This window comes from Alternaria novae-zelandiae, assembly GCF_023758075.1.
Source record: "Alternaria novae-zelandiae strain BMP 2774 chromosome Unknown scaffold_36, whole genome shotgun sequence".
NCBI lineage: Eukaryota > Fungi > Ascomycota > Dothideomycetes > Pleosporales > Pleosporaceae > Alternaria > Alternaria novae-zelandiae.
In genome coordinates, this window is record NW_026056996.1 from 121811 (window position 1) to 145760 (window position 23950).

The window sequence follows — 23950 nt, forward strand, 5'->3', positions numbered from 1 at the left end:
CGCCCCTCATCATATACTGTTCGCGCTTCTTCCAGGCCACCGTCTGATACCTGGGCGTTGTTCAATCGTGCGTCGCGATTCGCATCAGGACTGGCACTCCCATAGTATCCTCCCGAGGTCGACCGGCGACAAGATGGAAAGCCTGGTCGCCCTAAGTAGCCTACGAAGACCTCGCATAGCATCGCATCGACCATATATGGCTTTTCAAAAGTGTCATTCCTGTGTCCTGTTTCGGCGATCTTCGAGTGAAACGGCGCGCTAGAGCTAAAACTTCGGCCCGAGCACATCATAGCTGTTACAGAGACTCTGAAACTACTCATCAAAGGCAGGGCGATACTAAGAAAGCCATCAGCGCTTCGCATGTTCTGCATCAGGCCATTGAATGCGCATTATAGCGGAGCTGTCAACGTCTCGCCACAAGCTCACACTTTGTCTGAATCGTCACGGATAACGGCACCACTAGCAAGCATGCGCGGTGTGCTCAAGGTCGCTCAGTCTTTTCTTCAGACACGACACTGATCGTAGGGAGCCTCCTACTATCGGAATATTTGCATCGGCAACTGGCCAACTCAAAATCTACAGATTTCCTGCACGCGCTCAGACGACCTCTGGTAGCGCAAACGCACGATATGAAAGAGCTTTCTCACTATTGAATGCCGGCGGTTTATCAAAATTACCTAGGGTAAATCCCAATAAACGTCAGCTTGTCTATACACTAGTTGATAGTCGCTGTACTGTAAAGGAGGTACTGTTCACCCAGGGAATGTCATTTTACGTTTGGCTGTGGGCGGGTGATCAGCCTAAGCGTACAACGCCAGTCCTGTGCACCGGAACCAAACTTTCGTAAGACCAGGATTGGCCTGAGGCACGTCGCACACCAACGCAACTGGATTACACATGTGGAAATAGGTCGGTAGTACAAAGTTTTGCGATTCCAACAACTGACCTTGCGCAGACGATCGACGCGATAGCAGCGCATCAAGAGCTCTACACCTTCCTGGAGGGAGGCAGTGTTGCAATCTCTCCCAGGAATCCGGCATCACTTGCCACGCGTCGCCTTCAAGCGCGTCCACAGTAGCAACCTGTATACGACCTCCGCGGACTGAAGCTTCGTGTTTCGCGATGAATCCTCCGTCATACCTGCGCACTGCAGCATCCCACTCCACGCTTGTGCACCCAACACTGGAATTTTGACAAGCATCTTTGCGCAACTATCGCTTTGACATTGATTAACATCTTCTCCTGAAGCCGCCACTAGGGGGCGTAGCACGCGTCTGGATAGTACTATGGAGCGACCAACGTTTCGAACGACCTGTCAAAACATTGGCCGTGCCTGACTACTGGCTCCACGCTTGGCAACGCTCGAACTTCAATGCACACCATCTTCGCAGGAATCGCATTCATTCTTCTCAAACCGACAGTGAGGCTATTGACGCGTGGTGAGATCGCAATCCTGTGTCATGGTTGGCTCCCAATAGACGACGCATTGCCTACTGCTGCACCACGTCGAGTCCAGTAGCGCTCGGAAAAGATGATTCATCTTGACGACCAAGACAACCCTCATCACTTTTGAGTTGCTGTGGCGCGTAGTCAGACGACCCTCGTGATGTTTCTCGGTTCTAGCTCCATCGTGCTTTGACTCTCCAATCTCGCTACAACCGGCACACCAGTCGGAACGCACATCCCGCTAATGCATCAGCGCTTCCTGGCCTGGCGCGGTGCATGGATCCCAACTCCAACAACAGGCTCGTGCTGATCCAAGCAGACAACGTTCAGCCCAGGAGGACGGAACCATGATCTCTCTCAGGTGGGCACGGGAGCACGGGTCGCACAGGCGAATATGAAAATCGGGAGTGCCCACCTTACTCCTCCCATTTCAGTGATCAGATATAATGGCTTTCGAAAAGCACGTCGTTTCCTACAAACAGAGGTCATCTCTTGCCATTGTGCTTTCACCTCCCATTCCTTTGAGGCCCTTCTCTTCTATCACTGCTGTTAGTCACCCATACGCCATGTTCGACCACGACAAAGAGAAAGACTCCGGTCTGCCTTTCCATGAGCCTTCCACAGCTCCTCCCTCGGAAGACAGAAGAAAGCATCACTTCCTACGGACCGAGGCCACAGCCTTCCTGGGAGAGCTTATTGGCACCTTCATGTTCCTTTCCTTGGCCTTCACTGGTACTCAAATCGCGCTCAATGCTGCCGGCACCAACGACTTGACCGCAAGCTCGAATCCCATACCGGATGTGGGAAAGCTCTTGTACATCGCCTTCGCCTTCGGTATCTCTCTAGCCATCAACGTCGCCATCTTCGCCGACATCAGTGGTGGTAAATTCAACCCAGCAGTAAGTTTAGCCACGCAGCCTGTGTTCGTGTATTCCCGGCACTTGGGTAACACCATATGCGACATTGGGAACACATACAGCCATCATACACGTGCAGTGTAACAGACGCTAACCTACTTCTCCACAGGTCACTGCCGCCTTATGGCTCACACGAAAGATCCACTGGCACCGCGCACTCCAAACCATCATAGCGCAAATGATCGCCGCGATAGCCGCAGCAGGCTTCGTCTCCGGTCTTTTGCCTGGCGAACTCACCATCGACACCAAGCTTGACGCATCGATCTCGGTAACACGAGGCCTATTCCTAGAAGCTTTCGTCACCGCGCAACTGGTCTTGAGCATCCTCATGCTGGAAGCCGGATCAGCGAAACCAATGTACATCGGAATGTCGCTATTCATCGCCGAGATATGCAGTGTCTACTTCACCGGCGGCAGCTTGAACCCAGCACGCAGTTTTGGTCCCGCGGTCGTTGTTGGTTTTACTAGCTACCACTGGATATACTGGCTAGGGCCGATGTTGGGCGCAGCGGTAGCGAGTGGAGCTTATGCACTTATCAACTTTGTGCGGCGGGAGCAGATATAACACATCGCAGCAGGACGACGTAATGAACATGTTATCTTTCTCTTTGTTGGCTGGTACATCAGTTTGGGGTCGATGCAAGTCATCGGGGTTTGAGTCCCACGGGTGGGACGGACAATTTGGGCACAGCTTGCTCTCTCCTTTGTCACTTGACTTCTTGGACTATTCTCTAGCCAACGTGACGGCTCTGGTATCTCTTTATTAATTAATATGACATTTTGTTACCTTCTAAACTCGCCGCGATGTAGTTCTACACATGGTGAAGTAAAGAATACCTTGAAGAGATCTTAATGGAATGGCTACATACGGTGAAGTAGAAAATACTTTGAAGATATCTTGATGGAATGGTAGCAAAGTCCGACACTGCTCGCTCACTCTTGAGCTCATTCCATAGGTACCCATCACTTGGGGAAAGTATATGTACTATGTTCTCAGTTTCAAGTAGCTCTCTCTCCCCACAAGATATACAACCACCTACTCCAGTTGCTTTGAAATACTACTACTACTGCGTCTATTCCAGCCCATTCTGAACTCATTTACTTTGAACTACAATCGCTCAAAGTTACAGACGCGGACACCATATTATGGAGGATATAACGATGAACCAACAGCGCTCACCATTCTTACGTCTACCTGGGGAACTACGAAACGCCGTGTACACGTACATCTTCGGCATCAACGACATAGTAGTCGTTCGGCGACATCTACACAGCATCCATCCACATCAACCCACCATCGGTCAATGTATCCATGTCCTTGGGATCTGTCGCCAAATCCGGGCCGAAGCCGCACCATTTCTCTATTCCAAATCCAAGATATTAGTAGACGAGGTTGCGGATGTGAAAAGGCTCGCAACTCTCTCTGGTCACGAAGCCATAGTGCATATCATCATCCCTTGGAGAACGGCTTGGACGTTGGTGTTGATGAACAACAGATCTTCCGGACTTGCGGATTTGGGGTCGCAGCGCAATGCTATGTTTCATTCGTTCAAGGGGCTTAGGAAAGTGTCGATTACGCCCCAGTACCACGAGGTAGATTCGAGGGACGTGTTCCTGGCTATACGAGAGCCATTCAATGATCATGAGCTAGAAGTTGTTTGGTGGCAGGGGTCGACACACTGAGATGGATACGAGGGGGATTGAAGTGTGAGATTGAAGTATTTGAGTGATGCGCGGAGGTATACGACACATTGTATTGTATTCCAATAACCGAATGCTGTGGTCGCTCTTTCACTCACCTTCATCCAATCAGTTGGTCCAAGCTCGTCGGCTAGCGTGTTGAAGACCTTTCGATAACCTTTCAGCATCAGCTCTCACACTACCTTGCTTACGATACTCGCATTCAGTACACTCTTATATCGACAACGATGGAACGCGAAGCCATGTAAGCGATACTCCGCAACTATTGGAAGCAAAATCACTGACAGGACTACTAGCACTGCCAATAACCAGATGCAATCTCGCCTCCTCTGGCTTCCCGGCGAGATTCGAAACCGCATCTACAAGTTTGTGTTTATTGGGGAGAACACTACCCGGAATGACCTTCTCGAGACATGCAAGCAGATCAGGCACGAGGCTGGACCAATCTACTACTCTCACGTCACTCTTTCCTTCTTCGATTTCGCGGATATAAAGAACAGGGTGAAGAGAACAAACCCACAACTACTGTCGCGAGTGAGGTCGATCCGCACAAGCGCCAGACCAACGCAGGAAATGGCGTGGAGTATTTTCCTATCCACTAAATCACGGAGCAGCTACGTCAAACACGCGAGTTATTTACCGGAATTAAGATACTGGCACGTATACAGTTACGTCTACGGAGGAAAGAATCAGCAACATGTGGTGAAAGCGATTCATCAATTGATGGGTCGCGATGTGGAGGTCACGTTTGATACCTAGGTACCACGGAATAACTTCCAAGGGTTGTTCGGGTTGCACGGCTCTTTCGTGTTCTTCTATATGACCGTTCCGCTGTAGAAGGCCTGGCGGGGTATCATAGCCCGAAATAGCGGAGTGAGTGCGGAGGGCAGGCGAGGTAGCCACGTGCACTAGCGCCACCTTATACCATAGGTAACAACCACCCGGTCACACTTGACAATCTCTTTCTCTTTCCCACTCCAGTCACAACAAACAAACTCTCCGCCTGATTTCATTACTGCGCAAACTCATTCGTGAAGCGACAATGGATTTCGACAGCATGTAAGAGACAGCGACAGTAAAGTGTCGACTGCAAACTGACAAATTACAACAGCACCGCTGCGAACCAGCGCAACTCACCTCTTCTGCGCCTCCCGGCTGAGATACGAAACAAGATATATCTCTACGCCTTCGATGACAACAACGTATATCTCGCTCCGAATGTTATCCAACGCGACCTCCTAAGCCCCAAGATCTGGCCTTACCCGATGAGCTTAGCGCAAACCTGCACTCAGTGCCGTCACGAAGCCCTTCCCTACTTCTGGAAGAACACCATCTTCCACCTGATATACAAGAGGATGCACCATCTTGTACGCGATACGAGCCAGAGTATGCGTGATCAGATTGAGGTTGTCCGCCCCAGTTATGGTGTTTCTTGGGATCTCCAGAAAACCTCGCGTTGTTACGAAGGGGCGTTTGGTAGGGTACAGAAGGTCATCATAGTACATAGGCGGCCTCCGTGGCCCACGAGAATGATAAAAAGGACGTTAATTGAGGCCGTGAAGGAGAATTATGGGAGAGACGCTGAACTTTATGACGTTCACGGCAAACGCTATGTGGAGAACTGAGCACGGAAGCGCAGGAAAGACCTCTATCAGGCTCTTTCTAGATATTAAAGAGGTGCATCTAAGGGCTGACTATGCCCTCACGAGCTAAAAGTACATCTCATCACGCCGACTCAACATCAACAGTATACGTCCTATCATGATAAATCCTCTTATCGTTCATCGGCGCCGTGCTCTTATCCGACGCGCCATCGTGTATCCTCTCCCAAGCATCCTGATCGCGCCCATGATGCACAGCCGACAAGCTGAAGCCATGATCCGAGGGGCCATGGTAGCTGTCTCCTCCTCTTTGTCTGCGCGAGCGGCCGCCTGCGGTGATGGTCGTTGCGACGCGATGCTTGCTGTTTGGATCGGTGCTGTTGTCGCGTTCGTTCTGGAAGTAGTGGCGCAGCGCTGGGAGGGAGGAGGCGAAGCAGCCGATGCCTGTTTCGACGTTCGAGCAGAGGACGATGTGGGCGACCCAGAAGGGGAGGTTGGTTTGGGACTCGAATTTGTTGACGAAGGGGATGCGTATCATTGTGATGATTGATGCGCTGGTGTTGTCAGTGATCGCTCGTGCTGCTTTGGTGACTGAGGACTTACAGTGAGGCGAAGGATAGCAGCCCAAATGCTTGGAGCTTCGATTGTCTCTTCATTTGCGTATTCCATAGGATGATAGCCGGCACAACGACTAGGGCCATGTCGGTCAAGATTGTCGACACTGTCGCAGTGTGCGCGATGATGAGGAAGGTCTCCGCAGAAGCGCATTCTCCGTCCCCACTCATGATCAATGTCGGAGTCCCTGTAGATATTAGTTAGTCTTGTTCGACCCGTACATTGCAAACCTGGGATACTAACACAAAGCGCGCACCGGCTGGCAGTAAGCCAGCGTTCCAACAAAGGTAACGAGGAAAGAAGCCCACGTGACAGCGAGGAGAACCCAAACGGTAATTCTCATAGGCTTCTTGATCGATGCAATTCGCCTGATCGTGATGCACACGGAGGACTTGACAGTCGCAAGTGCAACAACGTATACCAAGATCCAGATGAGGTAGTACTTGATGGCTTCGGACTGCTGCCACGCATTGAGATCCTCGTTCATTCTACCGAGACCAGCGAGACAGCCGTAGATTGCCAGACCCGTAACGGGGATGTATGCGATCTTTGATGTTACGTTAGTATAGCACTGGTCAAATACCAGTAGTGATAACGTACCGTGCCAACAACCATGAACCCATCCTCCAAGCCGAATATCCTTTTCTTGATTCGAATATAAGTCCGCAACGCTACGGTAACGATAGAAAGGGCGAAGAAGATGGACGAGATGACGATGATAGCAAGCGGTAGACCATCTGGTGCAATCAGCCTCGCAGAAGGATCGACATCGTTCACGGGCGCCGCCATTGTGGGTTCAAGACGAATATGATCAGCAAAGCCCCAGAAAGAGTATGTGCCCACATCTCGAGGAACCTGCTATTACTTTATACGACTCCGCCGACATTGACCGCACCAGCTCACGCCCAGTTGAAGTGGATCATAACAAATAACCACCAAGGCCTTCGACTCACGCTGATGCACCCGTTCCTCTTTCGCGCCGTTACCATCATCACATTCCCTGCCCGGAAACGGTTGTGACAGCCGCGAACTCGACTCGCTGCAGGGTCTGGTGCGTCATCTTCGCACCGTGCCCAGGTGTAGCGGGAGGAAACATGCAGCCGTTCGGACCAAGACAACGAAAATCTTGCTAGAAAGGAGAGCTACGCGTGCTATGTAAGTAATCTGACACGTTTTGTATCCATACAGCGACGCCATGGCGATGGTACCGAAAAACTAGCGGAGCGATCTCCCGCGCCGGCGATCAGGATGCCGGGTCTAGATGGTGGCTAGTGACCGCTAGTCGTGTCTCGAGACGGGAACCTGACTTTCCAGGTCGAATCGAGAGGTTGAAGAGCAGGTGAACCGAGGGGAAGGTCCATTTTTCTGGATGTTGGTTTCGATCGTGGGTTCGGGGCGAGGAGTTGTTACGATGAAAGTCCACTTCATGGACGGAAGAAACCGAGCAGAAGCGCTACAGTCTACATTAGTATTAAACCAATGTTTCGATGATTCTCCGGCAACGTAGATATTTTGACCCAAGAATGCAAGTCTATCAGCCTAGAGTCACTGCTTCTATTGACGGCATGAAATACAGCCAGTGATGAGGTCATGGTTGTACATTGTCCTGTGATCAACCACTTGCGCGCGTATTGGTTCTCATTTACTTCCTTGTCGTATGGTAGTGATACATCTGAGTATCTCTAGTCTCTGACAGGGTTCGATCGCTTGACCCCAGAATGTGGCAGCTAGAACGCATCCATACCATGCCATGGAATGAAGCTTGTGTGGTGATGCTCACTGAGCGCTCATCCAATCATCGTATTTGTTGGAATCTGAATATTGAGGTGGCTGGAACCAGCCACCCTGAGGGTGTATAGGGGCGTTCCGCCCACTTGTCAGTAATTTATCAATCTTCATCTCATCCCATTTCAATAGTATGGAGTCCGGTTTGGCTCTATGCACTCCACCTCGATGCCCATGGCGCGGATACAGCGCAGTGCAGCCTCCACTTCTTCATCCGGCAAGTAATACACCAGACGGACTTTGCTTAACAGCGGAAAATTTGCCAGTGTGTTTGAGATCGGCACGGTGAAGTTGTACTGCTCTTGGTACAATATTCCCTGATCGACAACGAGGGACGTGATGCGAGCGCAGTTCGACGATCCCACAGCAGGTTCGAGTTCCCGTCGTGGAAATACAGAGGCAGCGTCGATAGTGCATTCGTTCCAGAATATGGTCGTAGCTTCGTGGCGAATCTGCTGACAGGTCGCGAGTACGTGAAGTGGGCTGTTGTTCCGGCGGTATATCAGGCCGCGTCTGTGAGGGTCTTTCACAATCATCTTGCAGTCGAAGAACGTGTACTCGTAAATGCGGTTGCGAATCTCTCCAGGAAGACGCAAGAGAGGCGAGTTGAGCTGGTTGCTGCGCGTGCTGACGTTGTTAGTAAAGATACATCCACGGGTCTTGCCTACTTACATCTCATTGGCGTCGCTGGGCGCGGATAGGCTCGCAAAGTCCTTCACGTCGGTGGCCATGTTGCGCTTGTAGAGGCTGGTCGCCGCCGTCGTGATGTTGAGGTGAGTCGACTGCGTGGAGTGAGAAAAGAGGTGAGAAGAGTAAACAAAGTATCAAGCAAATACCCTTTTGGTACTAGCTCGACGCTAGCCACCACGAACTTAGCAGGTGCCTCTCACCACTGCAGAAAGAGGCGATGGAGCTGTTGACATATTACTGGTAGACTCGTCTCAGTCTATGAGAAGGGCAGCGCCGTATGTAAGAGTCATGGTGTACGAAGTGAGTGAATGGTCACATCAAAGCACCAAACCAACAGCGACAACAACATACAAATATAACGTTCATTGATATGGAGAATCCGTAATCGTACTCCGCTAATGCTACATCCCATCCCATCGCTGAACATAATAGTAACAAATCAGTCTTGTTGAACATTCTATTACAACGTATAGTGTTGCCGCAGCGCCGTGAGCATGAAAGTGGTATCGTGAAAAGAGCAAAGAAGCCAGTTACGCCGAATGTAGATTGTCGTTCAGATGAAGCCTTTTGAACGCCTGGAAACCCGATGATAGGAAGAAGAACAAGGAAGAGGAGATGCTGTACGTGTTGGTGTGGGGTGTTATTGCGGAAGCGACTGATGACAGCCATGCGCCTCCTGCCCCTTATCCAGTTTCTCACCCGTCCGCATACTCGTAGGAACAGAAGCGTCTTTCTCAGCATTCGAAGTCACTTGTCGCGACTGCGAAACCTGATTCGCCATCACACTCCCATCAGCAGAAGCCGAGCGCTGCGACCCATCCTCTTGAACATAAGCAATCGGCCCCCAAATGCGCCAATGAAGCAGTATAATATGCGTAACCCGATTAGCGAGATCCGTCAACTTCGCCGTCTCAGGATGTAAATGCGCAAAAGCAAACGTATCGGCGATGTTAGGTCGAGACAATGACGGAAGAGGCGGCATGGAAGGAGATACAGAGACGAGGGCGTTAAAGAGTTCGATGGGCGAGGATGTGCTGTGGCGGTCGACGTTGGCGAGGATCTGGGGGAGGAGGGAAGCTTCGAGGCGGGATGCGTGCCAGGAAGATCTGCGCACGAATAGGGTGCGGAGGTGTTGGTTGGCTTCGGCCATGTGGTCGAAACTGCAGGAGGGGGTTTGGCCGGCGAGGTGCGAGGCCTGGCGGAGGATTTCTAGGGAGAGGGCTTCGGAGTTGAGCATCCATTGTTGGGGGCCGTGGCCGACGGCCTCGCCCATGATGGCGGAGAGGGCGGTGCGGAGTTGTTGGCCGATGGCAAGGGTCATGGAGCCTTGGTAGCCGAGCTGTCGGGCGAGTTGTGTGTACATCTCCATGCAGACCTCAAACATGACGAGATCGTCAACCTCAGCTTTGAGCGATGCTAGGCGATCATGGTCCAGGAAGAAGGTATCCGGGAAGTCGCTCCGCCCGTCTCGGCCGAATGTGATCGCTGTTACCGCGCGAGTGAAGACCTCTAGCTCGAAACATGGGCCAGCTCGGGGTCGTGGCGAGCACTGAGGACCGAATTCATCAACGGCGTCTGTGAACCAGATTTGTGCCGTGTTAATGTTGACTCTTGCCCTACCGTGGACAAGTCTGTCGAGATGGTAGTGCTTCTCAAAGTTGACGCTGTCCTCAATCAGGAGCGTCTTCAGATTCCGGATCTGGTGGTTCGCGACGTCCTACATGGGTTAGCTTGAGGACATATCACTTTCATCAGGTGACTTACGAGTTTCATGGCCTCCAGAATGCCGAACAGCTTCCTCAGACCTTCTACGATCTTTTCGAGGTTGCGGTCTGCCTCACCCAGTCTTGTGCAAGTGACCATCTCGTCGACTAGGATATCGCGCATCGGCGCGCAGTGCTCCTTGAGTAATTGCGCCATCCACTCCGACAACCGCCCCAGATCACACACTCCTCGCTCGATAGCTTGCATCAGCATGGGTACGTCGAGATGCTCGTCCACTCTGGAATGGTCGCGATCGGGAACCAGGCTCTTAAGAACATCGCGGACGTTCTGGAACAAAATCGGTATCCGCCGTTGCGCATATGGTGTAAAAGCTTCGACTTGGATCGGTGAAAGTGGTGGTGTGCCGTGGAACATGCGGTTGTATAGTACCAGTTCTGCGATCAACGCTCCCCAGTACTTGTCTGCTACTCTCTCCTTCTCTTGTCCCTTGACGCCATCGACGTTTGGTCTGAAGCTGAGGTCTCTGTCGAAGTTGACGTCATGCCGTAACTTGATGTTGGTGATGATGCTCTGAATGTCCAGCTCGCTCAACGACTGCTTGGTGACTGGCGGAAGATCTAATGCTTCGAGGAAGTTCTCTGCCAGCTCCTCGCCTGACTGCTCCACCCCTGTCTCTCCAGGCATCATAACTCGTAGATATCCTGCGAGCTCTTCTGGGATGGTAGAGTGATAAAGTGATAAGGTTCGTGCTGGACTTCCATCTCTTGATCTAACCTCGACAACCGCATGCCGTGGTCCTGACGCGGTCTCTTCCATCTGTCCATCCAAGCACGTCGTAGAGCTGTGCCATGACGTGGAAGCGCTTCTGTCGTCGACGTCCATGGCGGACCGTGAAGCAAAGCCAGGTCCGAAAGAGGAAGCTGTGTTGACAGGCTTGGTCGGCTGGGAACGCATCTCCTTCCGCCGACGGATGCTCCCGCAGTTCTGCTGCATGGTGGGCCGGGTTCTCATAAGATGACGTAGGTAGGGTGTACGACGGCGGTTGAAAGCGGGAAGGTGTCGAGCGCGCGAGTGTGCGTAATGGCGACGATGAAGCCTGGGGAAGCGAAGGCTCAAGAAAAGCGCATGGGGTTGCTACAAGCGCCAACTACCACTCGTTAGCTTACAAACTATCCAAGACAGAGCGGTTTGTAAGACACAAGCCAGAAACGTGTTCATAGGCTGTTTGACGCAGCGACGGGTGGCCGCTGGAACGAACGAGATAGCTCCCGAGTCAGACAAGCACGAAGACGCGGGATCGTGCTTAGCAAGTCGTACCTTTTTGCATGTGCCCTCGTTGGATACCAGATCAATAGGATCTCTTGTATGCCAGTCGAGGCTTATCTCATAGCAAGCAGGACAGAGTGGTCATTCGCGATGATGACAAAAACAGAAGAGTGACGATGCGAAGCGTGAAGAGACGGCTTCGTAGGAAAACCACTTTGCTGCAGAAGCAAAGTGCAACAGCGCGGAACGAGCAAAAAAACAGAGAGACAGACAGGAAGGGGTACTACTGGATGGAGTAGTAGTAGAGTTGCGACAGGGCGTGCGAGTGCTGCAAGGTGACGCTGCGGAAATCAAACAACGTTTGTGTCGTTGTGGGTGGTTGTGCAAGGTCGGAGGCTGAGGTTAGGTGCGAGCGGGTGCCCTTGCATTCTTGTTTAAAAGACGGGCACAGACCTGTGACTACGTCGTGGATTATGCTCTGACCATATCTTAAATGTGCAATCCAATACTTTGGGACGTGGGAGGCGATCGCCACAGAACGACCGACGGCGTTAGGGCGTTCCGTAGGGGACCTCGGGCGTGTCTGGTGAGCGTGAAGCTGCAACGCGTGTCATCCCAGCGGCGACTGCACACCGCTAGTCAGCAGCGACAGCAATTAACAGACCTCAGACGGTAAACGCGGAGCCGCAGTAGCGCTGTCTCGCTCGCCAGACACGGTATCCGACGATGTCGTGAGGGAGCAGAATGCAGCAGATGTGCAGGCCCAGCACGCCGAGACCGTGTGCAGCCACCCGTGATTGGCTGCAGCACCGGGGAGCGCATCACGGCCGCCTCACTTATTGAAAGTAGGGCGAGCATTTGGCATCCGCGCTGCTATCCGGGGGGATGAAAAGAAAATCCGGTCCCAGTCCTGTGTCGCTGTCCTCGACGCGACTGACCCAGTCTGACCGGACGCTGCATGCAGCACACATCCATGGACTGCGATGGCAAGCAGACGCGTCGCACGTCGTGTCCAGCTTCTAGACAGTCGACCCACCGACGTCAGTCGTGTTCCTGGCCCCTTCGATGCCATCATGAGTCGTCCACAAGTGCGATCGTCGGACGTCCTGGCGTGCGGGCGCGGGATCCAAAGGCGACTGAAACGCAACCGCTTCATCTAGCAGCCTTGCCGCTCCGACAAACTGCCGAGTGCCCAAGGACCGACTCGTTCAGAAGACCTGTCCGGTTCGTGTGTCGCAGATCGTGATGGGCAAAAGCAGAGCAGCCTCTCATGGTATGACAGATAAGCGACGGCTGGTGACGGGCGGACAACGGAGGGGCTGCTAGTAAGGAGGGCCCTGGGTGTGGAGAGGGCTGGTCGTATATCACATCGCGGGTGTGAGGCGATCTATACCGCGTGCAGCGAGTCTGGGTGGGACCAAGAGCATCTAGAAAAACGGGAGCATGGAGGGCCCCATTTATCTATAATATAGTAGGGCTGGAGACGCCCGTGTGGTTCTGAGGCAGAACCGCGCCTGCTGCTGCGCTTAGGAAGTCGCGATGTCACACGACGCACTCTCGTTGGGTCGGACTAATTATCCCTCTCGCCCGGCGCACGCTGAGTGGTTGTCGCTCTGATGGTCAAAGGACTTGAACATGTTCGCAGACATCCTCCGCCCGTCGTGTGGTGTTTTGTTGATAATGCAGGTCCCGACGTAAGCGCAAGGAAGGCTCGTTGGTAGTGTAGTATCCTGGAAGATCATTTCGCCATCGTCAGGCACCACTCCAAAGTGCCGAACAGCCATCATGCCTCACTTCGACTCTACATCCCGGTCCAGTCACGTCGACACGTAAACCTCCCAAACCCCGCGTTGCGTTGCGATTATGAGGGAAAAAGTTTCTCAACAGCGACAACGTGTCGTCTTGCGTCAGCTTCACTACGACAACACAGTGATTAGAAACGACGAAGCAAGCCACTTCATGGGGTATTCATGGGATATCCACGGACATGTTCCTCGTTATGACCTCGTTCTTGGTCATCTTTGAAGAGTTTTCAGTTTGACAAAACATGTCAAAACTAGGTGTATTGCGATCATCCCGTCCCCAATGGACGACCCCAATAACGAGCACGAGATACGATCACGCCATAGTCTGGATCAGGTGTGCACATTCTTCTTTCATGCGTCTCTGGGTGTTTCCTGCTTCAATAACCAGCGCGAAACATGATCATGCCCCAGATTTGAGTCAACGGCGCACACTTTTCCTTCGTCATCTCCCAAAAGTTGCCACTTCAGTGATCAGTGCGAGACAAGACTGAGCTCGGTATGAGTCAACGACGCGTACCATACTACTTTTCGTTCGAGAATCTTTCCACACGTAGGATCTATCATCCACCCCAACCCAAGACTTTTCCCGTCTTCTGCTTCTGTCAATCTACCCGCCCTATCGCATCTTCCTCGTCCACTCCGCCTCATTCCTTCTCACTCCCCCTCCAATCCTCCTTCCTAATCCACCAACTTCATCCATCTCTCTTACCCCTCCCACCTAACAAACCTCCCCCTCCCACCATCCCCCCTCCCTCCCATTTCTCTCTCCCTCTCCCTCCTCACCCTAACCCTCTCCTCCCTCACCCCCTCCCTCCCACACTGCCTACACCAGCTACACTCGCCCTCAACCCACATCGTCTGGCTCAGCCTCGCGCCCACGGGACACGCTCTGACGGGATTGAGCGAGCGAGCGTAGGGACACAGGCGGATGTATGGAGACGAGGGGGCTGGAGGACAGGCGCAATGAGGGTGAGTTGTGAAGGTTATGATACACATGTGAGGCTACACACTCGTTGGGTGTTGGCCTGGGGTTGGGGGTAGGGTGTTGTTGGTGATTATTGGGGTGTGTTGGTACGTGATACTTGGTAGGTATGGTGATATGTTGGTGCTCGAATATACGCATGTACCACCTCTCCCTCAAAACCAGAACACCGTATCGACCGTGCTGTGCGTGATGACTCCTCCTTCTCCGTCCGTCCGTCGTAGATAAGATGGGAATCCAATCTTGGGGTTAGCGTATGCCACTTTCACTCAAGTCGGGTACATATCTTCTCCATGTATACATGAACATAGCAATCCATCGTTCTTTCAACACTGCCACAATACTTCACTTCAATCAAAGATACGCGAAAGAACAAGCCAACGATTGTCTGGTGTAACAAGCACAGCACACCACTCGTTTGGCCAGTTCCCAATCATTGTCGTTTGACCCCAACAACGACAGCGACAGCAAAGCAGGCATTGCGACTTCGCCGTTCATCGGCATCGTCGGAAGTATGTGTAGGCGCAGTCGCTGAATCTTGACGGACTGTAGATAAGTCATCTCCAACCACCTGGTAAACTAGCATAGTTCAGATAAAAATAGAAATGGAGTTTAGTAGCACAGAGCAAGGCAGAGCAAAACGGAAGAACGGGGCTGAGCCAGTCTTCCATAACAAGGAAAATAAGTATTATGATAATGTACGTTTTTCATCGTGCAACGGCTTTCCCATCTAGCCACGTATACACATGCCGTCGCACAAGCAACCTAATCCGCAAGCGTTGCTTGCCCGCTTGCTAGGTCCAGCGGGTAAACCATGAACATCGATTCGACAACCGCTTCAGGCAGACGTTTGCCTCCGGTTCGAAAGCCCTAGTATAGATACCGATTCACAGCATCCTAAGCCGCAGTATCCATAGCCGGCTCGCTCTTCGTCTGTTTACCCGTACGACCACGGGTGACTTCCTGTTGCTGCTGCTCTCCTTTATGTTCTTTATGTTGGGGACTCCTAGCTTCCTGTTCGTCGGAGCTGTCGTCGATGGGGGATTGCGGGCGGCTGTCGTTTAGGTTGCGACGGGAGCGTGCCATCTAAGTATCTTGTTAGTAAACCATCCTCACACTTGTACGCATTCCCAAGCTATGAAGCAGGATGGGGTATGGAGATGGAGAAAACGTACCCAAGACCTCACACCACCAATCAAACCCAAATTATACCCAGCGGCAAACTCGCTACTCTCCCTCGTATTATTCGCCCTGGGAATATCGAGGTGACTGAGTCGCGAAATCGCAGAAGGAGAACGAGCAACGGTCGCTGCTTCCATGGTTTCCGCCTGCGACTGCTCGCGCGTGGGTGTGCGGGCGGGGCTTGCAGGCCGGCTCGATTGCCAGAATTGGCGGAAGTCTTTGCTGAGTTCCTGGCCGGTTGTTGTCCAGTTTGCTTTGATGCTGTCGCGCAGCTCGGCCATGGTGCGCTTGACGTCGAGCTCGTTCTTCTTGAGCCAGGAGACGTTGAGTTCTTTGCGGGACGTGCCGCGTTTGAGTTGGCGGTCGATGTACTGGTCGTAGTCGCGGACGATTCTGGGGTGTGTTAATATAGCATGGGGGGATTAAGGGCGGAGAGACTTACTTTGTGATGATACCCGTTGTGCTGAGACCCTCAGTTCTTTGGGTGACGAGGAACATGCCTCGCTCCTTGATCGGACCGTAGATATCGTCACCCTCGTCTGCGCCGTAGGGAAGGTCGTCGTGGGCGACGTAGTCAATGTTGTGCTTCAACAGGAACTCGGCGGTCACGATCCACGGGCAGTCCTCAATGACCTCGTCGACCCATTTGCAATGGCGCACACTCTCAGCACGCTCTCGCGCCGACAAAACGGTAAGACCCTTGCGCTTGTGTGTCTCCTTGTTGCCAGTAACGCCAACTATAAGCTGGACGTTGGGGAAGGCCGTCTTGGCCTGCTGGAGGGCGCGCATGTGTCCAATGTGGAAGAGGTCGAAAACACCGTCTGCGTATATCCTGACCGGGCGTCCCTCTGGCGGCGGGTTCGTCTTGTAGCCTACGGGGTCGACGAGACCAGCTTTGGGCGGAGGCTCCATGCGCATGCTGCCGGCCTCACCACCCTCGCCATGGTCGTCGCCGGCGAGCGATGACGTGCGCCGGCTCTTCTTGCTCGCGCGCTCATCCTCGTCGGTATCCTCGTCGCCGTGGGCGCTCTTAACGCGGACCCGCTTGGTGGTGGTGCCATTAGCATCGGCCTGGCGCTCCTTCTTGGACGCGACGGCCTGGAGAACAGGGTCCTCGGCACCCTCGTCCGAGGCGTCGCGCGATGAGGGCTGCACAGCGTCCATGGCGTCTTTCTTGACCGAAGATATAGTGGTGGACCGCTTTCGTTTTGGCGGCATAGGCGTGGGTGGAGGCAATTACGGACAATTACACTGCACGTGCAAACTCAAAAACTATGTTGAGAGGGCGGAGTGGTGTGTAGGTGGGAGAGTAGGAGTAGGCGTCGGGTGCGCAATGCCCAGATATGGGGGAACACGCGGGTGATAACGGTGTCGGTCGGGGGAATTATGCGCAAGCGCCAATTAGATGGGTGAGGAAGTGACGACGGCCTTGCACAGCATCGCAGACGCACACAGCAGAGACGGTGAGACAGTAGACACAGTAGATAGACGGTGACGGCGTGGCTAGTATAATGTTGGACACGCGTAGATTGCGTCTAGCTGCCGCTCCGTAAATTCTCGCGCTTCCTTGAATCCTGATCTGATCGGCACCTTGGCATGACGCCAGTCCGCCCAACGCTCCCTGCGCCACACGCTCTTGACGCGAGCGGACTGGTTGAGAGCTTCAACATGGCCCACGTGTGGCATTTCCCATCCTGATTCCTCGCATTTGCATCATTCGCATGTGACAGGGGCTGCCAACTTCTGGACCCTGCTCTTTTACCTCTGAGAATGTGTCATCACCAAATGTATACAATGGACAAAGGAAGGTCAACATACTCAGAGATCGAGGCCACTTTGCACTGGAACAGACGTAGTTGTAGTCATGATACCCGCAAGGGCAGATATCAAAGGAACAGACCATCAAAAAAGCGAACGGCACATATGAAGCTTGATTTTATAGATGTACTTCACGAGCACCATGGATGGGATCAGGTATTCCCTCCATTGACTTCATCTGTTTGTGAAGCTCACGCCTCATCCAACACCCAAACCCTCACCTCCCCATCATCCCCCGTCGTAAGCACAACCTCCTCCTCCTCACTCCTCCTCCCCTTATCCGCCCTCTTCGCCCAACAAACATGGTTAATCTCGAACACATCATGACCAGAGAACAATTCCGCAACAACCACCCACTCCGTCAATCCCTGTTCCTGTGCGCCATCAACCTCCATCTCCTCCCCACCAGCCTGTCCCCTCCACCTCTCCTCATAAACAATAACCTTACCATCACTCCCCGCACTAACAATCCTACCCGTCCTGCGACTCCAAGAAACCGAATAAATAGCGCGTTCGTGAACCCGTGGCAGAACAGCGTCTTGATACCACTCCTCGTCGATAGCCGCCGAGCGGATGATACTAGGGACGCCCGTCTTGTTACTCGCGTTGTCGTCCCCTTCTTTCGCTTTCCTTCGCCATATCCTTACTGTGCAGTCGTCTGAGCAAGTCGCGAGTCTAGGGCCCGATCGTTCCAACTCCTTGATATACTCCGATCGCTGCTGTTGTGATGCGTCCGATGTACTGGTGGTGGATGTGTCCTTCCTCCAATCCCTCCCCGCCATCCCACCCCCCTCAAACTCCGCCCACCAAACCGTCTTCGCATGCCCATCAATCATACTCACCTGCACCCAATCATCCGCATCCTCCTTGTACAACCTAACCGTATCATCGTAACTCGTAGACACTAACAAATCTTCTTCCGGGTGCCACGCCACGCTCTTGACATCACCATCATGTTCCTGCAGCACAGCCACAGTTTCAAAGTTATCGTCTTCGAGCTCCTCCCATATCCACACGCTCTTGTCGCGGGAGCACGTCGCTAGGTATTGGCCAGAGGGACTCCACGCGAGGCATTTGATTTCGGATTCGTGGCCGTCGAGGATGCAGGAGAATTGGTAGTCGTCTGCTTCGTCGCGTTCGTTGTCGGAGTCGTCTTCTGCGCTGCCTACGCGTCTTGATGTAAAATCATTCTCCATTCCACCGCTACCACCCTCCTCCCGACGCCATATCCCAGCACTAGAATCAAAACTCCCAGTCGCCAACACACTCTGCCCGCGCGTATTTGGTTTCCAAGATACAGTCCGTACGCTGCGCTTATGCCCACCCGTTATAGAATGTAGAAGCGTGAAGGAGGTTAAGCTGTAGACGCGGACGCTGCGGTCGGAGCACGCGGTTGCGACGATGGGGAGGGATGGGTGCGGCGCAGATTGCCAGGTTCGCGAGTTGGAGGGTGGTGTGAGGGTCGCGAGAGGGGTGAGCTTGTGGGTTGGTGTGGTGGTGGTGGTGGTGGTGGTGGGCGAAGACATTGTGGAGGGGCCGCGAGGGCGGGCTGGTCGCGACGGGTGGAAGGCGATTGCGGTGGGGTTGTTGGAGGTTCCAATGGGACCAGGAATGGAAGTATCCTGTAAGAGGGCGTGCGCACTAGCTGATCTTTGGTAGTGGCTTGCAGCCGGAGTTGAGTCAATGTTTTTGGGGCAGTTCGCGCGTGGGGCATAGAAAGTTCAGATGAGCGTCATTCGCCAAGCCTCCCACCATTGCGGGCCCGTCTGCGTTATCGGACCCCTCTGGCCTGCACATGTGCTTCATCTTGTCTTTGTTCAAATACATCTTCCTTATTCTTCTTCATACATGATATACATATTACAGGCTTTACACTTTTTTGTCAAAGCCCCGAAGCAGCTCCCAGATCCCAAACGCCTTCCCATGAATCGTGAATGTCCCTCGTTGTGTCATCGCATATCATTATGAAGGGTATTCCAATGCCGACAACCTCAACGCCAGAAATGCTGCAAAAGAAACAAGTGTTGAAAAGACACCATCTCATCGATAAACGGTGTCTACTTCCGGATACCATGGTAGCCTGGCGGGCGAATCGCGTGCGGGTCACGGAACGCAGTCGTAATGGACATGAGCCGGTCTGCCAACGTCTGTTGCTCCGTCTCCGCCATACCAACATTAGCGCGAACACCAAGATCGTGGAGCTCTACATTCGCGCCCGCCTTGGTTTCGTCCACATGGATGTTCTGGGTCGAAGTCACCATGATGCCTCCCCATGGATGCGACGAAGGCTCAGCTTGGGAATGCGTGGTGCAGTTGACCAGACCCTTCTCCGAACACGTGTCTGCTTGCTGCCAGCTCAGCTCTGTTGAGTTTGATCGCTTCGAACGTAAACCGCGAGTCCATTTGCCGCCGCGGCTGCTGGGTGGCATCTTCGTCATGGAGGGTACACATCGGAGACTGCTAAATTCCTTGTGGTTCTTTTGCGCCAGTATCGCGTGGTCGGCACATCCTGGCTGTGACCTCAGGTACGTTTGGAAGAAGGAGAGTGGAATCGTCTTCAGTGTCAGGCTTTGCAGCGATTGCACGTAAATCTCCTTGATGCCGCAGAAAGCAAAAAGCGTGGCCTGGCTGGACTCGGTCTGACCGTGCATCATGTCAATCTGCTGCGCTGAGAATACTGAACGATGAAGAGTTTCTTCGGGACAGTCTCGTAGGAGTTCCATGATTCTGTTGCGGAACTTATCGAGGAAAAGATCGTCCTCTGAGTCAGTCGCAGTCCGCTTGTTGATGCGCACCAAACAGTCGTCCAGACTGCAACCGTTGAAGGTGGTGAGGAGATTCAGCTGGCGACTGTCCAGCTCGTCGCTGCTCAGCTTCACCATCGGGATGCGGCCAGGTGTAGCTCGCGGTACGATGACGTCCAGGCCTCTCATACCGGGCTTCGGTTGTACGAGAAAGGATCCAATGTAGGTGCCTTTCTTGGGAAGGGATAGCTGCCTCTCGCTGAAAGCTTGTAGGCGTCCAACGAGGTTCTCGAGATCATCGCGCGGTATCTGCAGGCTGCGGGCCAGATGATCGCTGACCTGCTCGACACCTGCGAATCCGTATCCAAGGTTGTGTAGCCGATGTGCCTCGGTGGTGTCGACCTTCCTTGTGAGTACAAGCATCTGTCCTCTTCCGAAAAGGATAGGATTAACAGCTCCAGCTTCCAGGTCCTTTGTCGCTACGTCCGCAGCCACGATGGTCTTGTTGCCGTAGTTGCCTGTCCAGATTGCGCGATTCATCACCGTACCCGTTGTCAAGACCTCCTCATAAAGATTTCCAAGATTCTGCAGGCTCGTGTCGAGTGTCTGCGCAATCTCGTGCGCTGTGACACAAAACAGCTCCCGAAATGTAGCCGAGTAGCTGATATCGTCATCGGCTTCCAGAGACGATCGGCTGTTGCTTCCATGAGTAGGCGCTTGGAGGTACCCTGTCGCTTGTAGATGCTCTCGCATCGTCGGGATGAGATCGGAAATGCCGGTCCAGTTGCGAGATACCCTGAAGATCCACTGGAACACAGGATGCGATGTGTTAAATTCGTCGTCAAATGTTCTTTGGTGGAACTGGTGGGTGATGGTCTGACATGGCATCAGTCCGCTTTGACTGACGAGCAGTCTTCCTTCGGGGTCGAACGTGGCGATGGCAAGAACGACCTGTTGAGCTCGGTTCTTCTCCAATCGACGCTGACGCTGCTTGATGAAGCCGAGAAGGAAGCATACAGCACACGCACTCAGGCACTAGTTCTCAGTTAGCTATGTGCTTCGTCCGCAAAGTGGGTGACTTACAAGACAAAGAGAGATGATGAGGTTAGTGTTCCTCTCTTGGCCAGGTCCGTCGTGGTAGCCGCGGATCTCATACCAGGTTCCAGCTGCGGCAGTCCAGTGCATTCCGCAGACGGCCAAAGCGAGTACGATGGCCACAATGATTCGTCGCCAGACGTTGTTCATCCAATGCTTGTTCCAGTGGAAGAACAGACTGAACGAGATGAGACAAGCGCCCACAGCGATTGATGCGGCTCCAACGACGTGTGGCCAGCTTAGGATGATGCGGTAGTTGGTAGTGCCGTTGTTTCCCAGGTAATGCATTTCTGTGACAGCCGCTCCTCCGCAGACGCCGCACACGCCCAGTGATGCGAACCGAACGAGAGATCCTTTGCTTCCTTTGTAGAACTTATCCGCCGCTGATAGTCCCAGGAACATGACGACCACCGGTAGGACAGCCGATACAGCGGTGTAAGTCGAACTGTAGTAGAGTTGAATCTCTTCTTCTCCGTCACCGAGCACGATCGCCCTGTTGCCGACGAAATGCATACACCAGATAGCCACCAGTCCGAACGAAACTGCGCAGCCTCCTACTTGTACCCTAAAATGGTGTTAGTGGTTGTCGTACAGCAATATAAGCTTAGAACATACCACGACCGCCATCCTGCTCCTGAAACTCGCCGATGTAGTAGCTCTACAGTCGTGAAAGCACCGATTAGGCTGACGATGTATGAACCCACAATGAGTGCAGGGAGAAACGATATCGCGGGCCTGCTCCCCAGCGGGTACTTGACCTCGATCTCCGGGTTCAACATTGCGAAGCAGTTGTTGACTAAGGGTGTTGAGATGTGTAGTACTCTCGTAAGGCTGATGATGCGCCTCACATGTACTTCTCAAGCTGTGAAACCTGCGCTCTGCTCGTTAGTTATGTTTGTTGCATTGTGTCAACGAGAGAGATTACTCACTACCTACGTTTACAGAAGAGGAGTGAAGTGAGATGAAGTCAGCAGAGCGGAACCGCACCGGTATAATCGCCCTGGATGTGTTTCTTGGATGAAGCTCGTCACAGTCAAGTGGTTTGCATCATACACCGCAGATCGACGCAGGAAGGCGATTTCGGTGTTTCGTTTTGAGGATCCAAGTAAGGAGGTGACCAGCGTCTTGTAAGCTAATGTCTTTTCGGGGTCCAATCGCGCGTATGCGGAGAGATGTGTATATGTAGGTTCTCCTCGCAGCAGTCAAAACTTAGAAGTCGATCGGAGGGGTAGCCGCTGAAAAGAGGGTTCTGCGCGTTTGTACCTGAACTCGCGCCGGTGGGTAGTGTCCCCTTCTAGACGTCCGCTGAAGTGGAGGACATAGTTTGCGCCTGATTAGTCTGGTGCGGGAGGCATGAGAGCGACACCCCGTCGCACGAAGTCTCCACACTCGTCTGCTGGGACCGATCACATAGCTCCGCCCTCTCCATGCCGAGATGCCCATGGCGCCAATCCAGTTTTCCACGCCACAGCTCTGGCCCCTTCATGCAAACGACCTTGATACGGCTTGGGCCTATTAGCCTAGGTGTAGTGGCTTCGCGGCGTGGCCTCGAGTAATTTCAAAGTTCACGAATCCCGTTCGGCCTGACCTTCTAGCCACTCGCGCAGCGAACGCGGCCCGCTAGTCATGCATCTGTCCCCAACAGGCCGTGGTCTCCTGCTGTGTTACAAACGTGGCTGACGGATCTCCGAAGAACCGTGCTTTCCCTACGAATACGTGCGAGCGTAGAATTCGTGAGCGGGATGTGAATTGCAAGCGACGAACAACGACCGCGGACTGCACGGCCAGAGGCGAGTGTCATGCGGCCTAGAATGGGGCCAGATGTCATCGCGAAGCTAGCGTGCAGACTCAACTCTGGTACCTTGGCCGACTGATCCCGGGTATTAAGACATATGGTACGGGTGGTAATTTGAGTTCATTCAGAACGCCAACACGGCAACGAGGGCGTCTCCGCGGGGAGGAAGCTGACGCTGATGAAGCGTGATTTGGCCAGGATGGGCATGTCGCACACGCTCTTGGCATGTTCCGCATATCCAGAGCATCGGTACAACAACCATTAATTGACTGAAACATTGTCAGTCTCCACCATGATGTAAGGTGATGGATCTTCGCAAGGCACCTTCTCATCTCGAAGCGCCCTGCCATTCTAATGGTTCTGCGCAAGCGACGAACGCCGCGCTCCAGGGCCTCGATTGCAGGGACTGCCGTGCCGTGTATATCAAAGAAGACTATACCATTAGCATGACAACAGCCAGCCATGTTCAAACCCAGGAGGCGGCTGCGAAATGCAAAGCTTTCAACCCGATGGCCCGTTCGAGTGGTAGACTCGGAAGAGCCGACTTGACATGTGTCGCCATGCTCGCAAACCTGCCGTTGGTACGACGGCACATAACAGTAGTGAGGTGGAGACTAAGCGTGCTTTCCTCCGATCGCAGATTCTCAGGACGTGGCACGGCCTGTGCCCGATAGCCGAAATTGATCACCTCCCGTGCAGCTGGTGGGGCGCGAATCACGTTCAGCGAGGACGTCGACGTTGGAGAGCGTACAACAGCTGCAAAACAATGTCATGCCGTCTCGC

At 53.2% G+C, this 23950-nt stretch overlaps 7 protein-coding genes across 7 annotated transcripts; 1 reads left to right on the forward strand and 6 right to left on the reverse strand.

The window, feature by feature from the left end:
- Positions 1 to 2012: 2012 nt before the first annotated feature.
- J4E88_010615 (uncharacterized protein) lies at positions 2013 to 2928 on the forward strand (the record flags this gene model as incomplete). The annotated part of the gene is made up of 2 exons (XM_049404206.1): positions 2013 to 2345; positions 2473 to 2928. 2 exons carry the CDS (start codon positions 2013 to 2015, stop codon positions 2926 to 2928), a joined length of 789 nt encoding a protein of 262 aa, XP_049250048.1.
- Positions 2929 to 5789: 2861 nt separating this feature from the next.
- Positions 5790 to 7069, reverse strand: J4E88_010616 (uncharacterized protein; the record flags this gene model as incomplete). The annotated part of the gene is made up of 4 exons (XM_049404207.1): positions 5790 to 6219; positions 6269 to 6467; positions 6524 to 6827; positions 6881 to 7069. The coding sequence occupies 4 exons, from the start codon at positions 7067 to 7069 to the stop codon at positions 5790 to 5792; spliced, it is 1122 nt and encodes a 373-aa protein (XP_049250049.1).
- A 1121-nt stretch (positions 7070 to 8190) lies between these two features.
- Positions 8191 to 8796, reverse strand: J4E88_010617 (uncharacterized protein; the record flags this gene model as incomplete). The annotated part of the gene is made up of 2 exons (XM_049404208.1): positions 8191 to 8692; positions 8738 to 8796. The coding sequence occupies 2 exons, from the start codon at positions 8794 to 8796 to the stop codon at positions 8191 to 8193; spliced, it is 561 nt and encodes a 186-aa protein (XP_049250050.1).
- Positions 8797 to 9395: 599 nt separating this feature from the next.
- Positions 9396 to 11473, reverse strand: J4E88_010618 (uncharacterized protein; the record flags this gene model as incomplete). Its single annotated transcript, XM_049404209.1, has 2 exons — positions 9396 to 10472; positions 10520 to 11473. 2 exons carry the CDS (start codon positions 11471 to 11473, stop codon positions 9396 to 9398), a joined length of 2031 nt encoding a protein of 676 aa, XP_049250051.1.
- Positions 11474 to 15430: 3957 nt separating this feature from the next.
- On the reverse strand, positions 15431 to 16933 carry J4E88_010619 (uncharacterized protein; the record flags this gene model as incomplete). The annotated part of the gene is made up of 3 exons (XM_049404210.1): positions 15431 to 15619; positions 15709 to 16108; positions 16158 to 16933. 3 exons carry the CDS (start codon positions 16931 to 16933, stop codon positions 15431 to 15433), a joined length of 1365 nt encoding a protein of 454 aa, XP_049250052.1.
- A 791-nt stretch (positions 16934 to 17724) lies between these two features.
- On the reverse strand, positions 17725 to 18760 carry CIA1 (Cytosolic iron-sulfur protein assembly protein; the record flags this gene model as incomplete). The annotated part of the gene is made up of 2 exons (XM_049404211.1): positions 17725 to 18694; positions 18756 to 18760. The coding sequence occupies 2 exons, from the start codon at positions 18758 to 18760 to the stop codon at positions 17725 to 17727; spliced, it is 975 nt and encodes a 324-aa protein (XP_049250053.1).
- An 830-nt stretch (positions 18761 to 19590) lies between these two features.
- On the reverse strand, positions 19591 to 22151 carry J4E88_010621 (uncharacterized protein; the record flags this gene model as incomplete). The annotated part of the gene is made up of 3 exons (XM_049404212.1): positions 19591 to 21312; positions 21361 to 21937; positions 21988 to 22151. 3 exons carry the CDS (start codon positions 22149 to 22151, stop codon positions 19591 to 19593), a joined length of 2463 nt encoding a protein of 820 aa, XP_049250054.1.
- Between the last annotated feature and the right edge of the window lie 1799 nt (positions 22152 to 23950).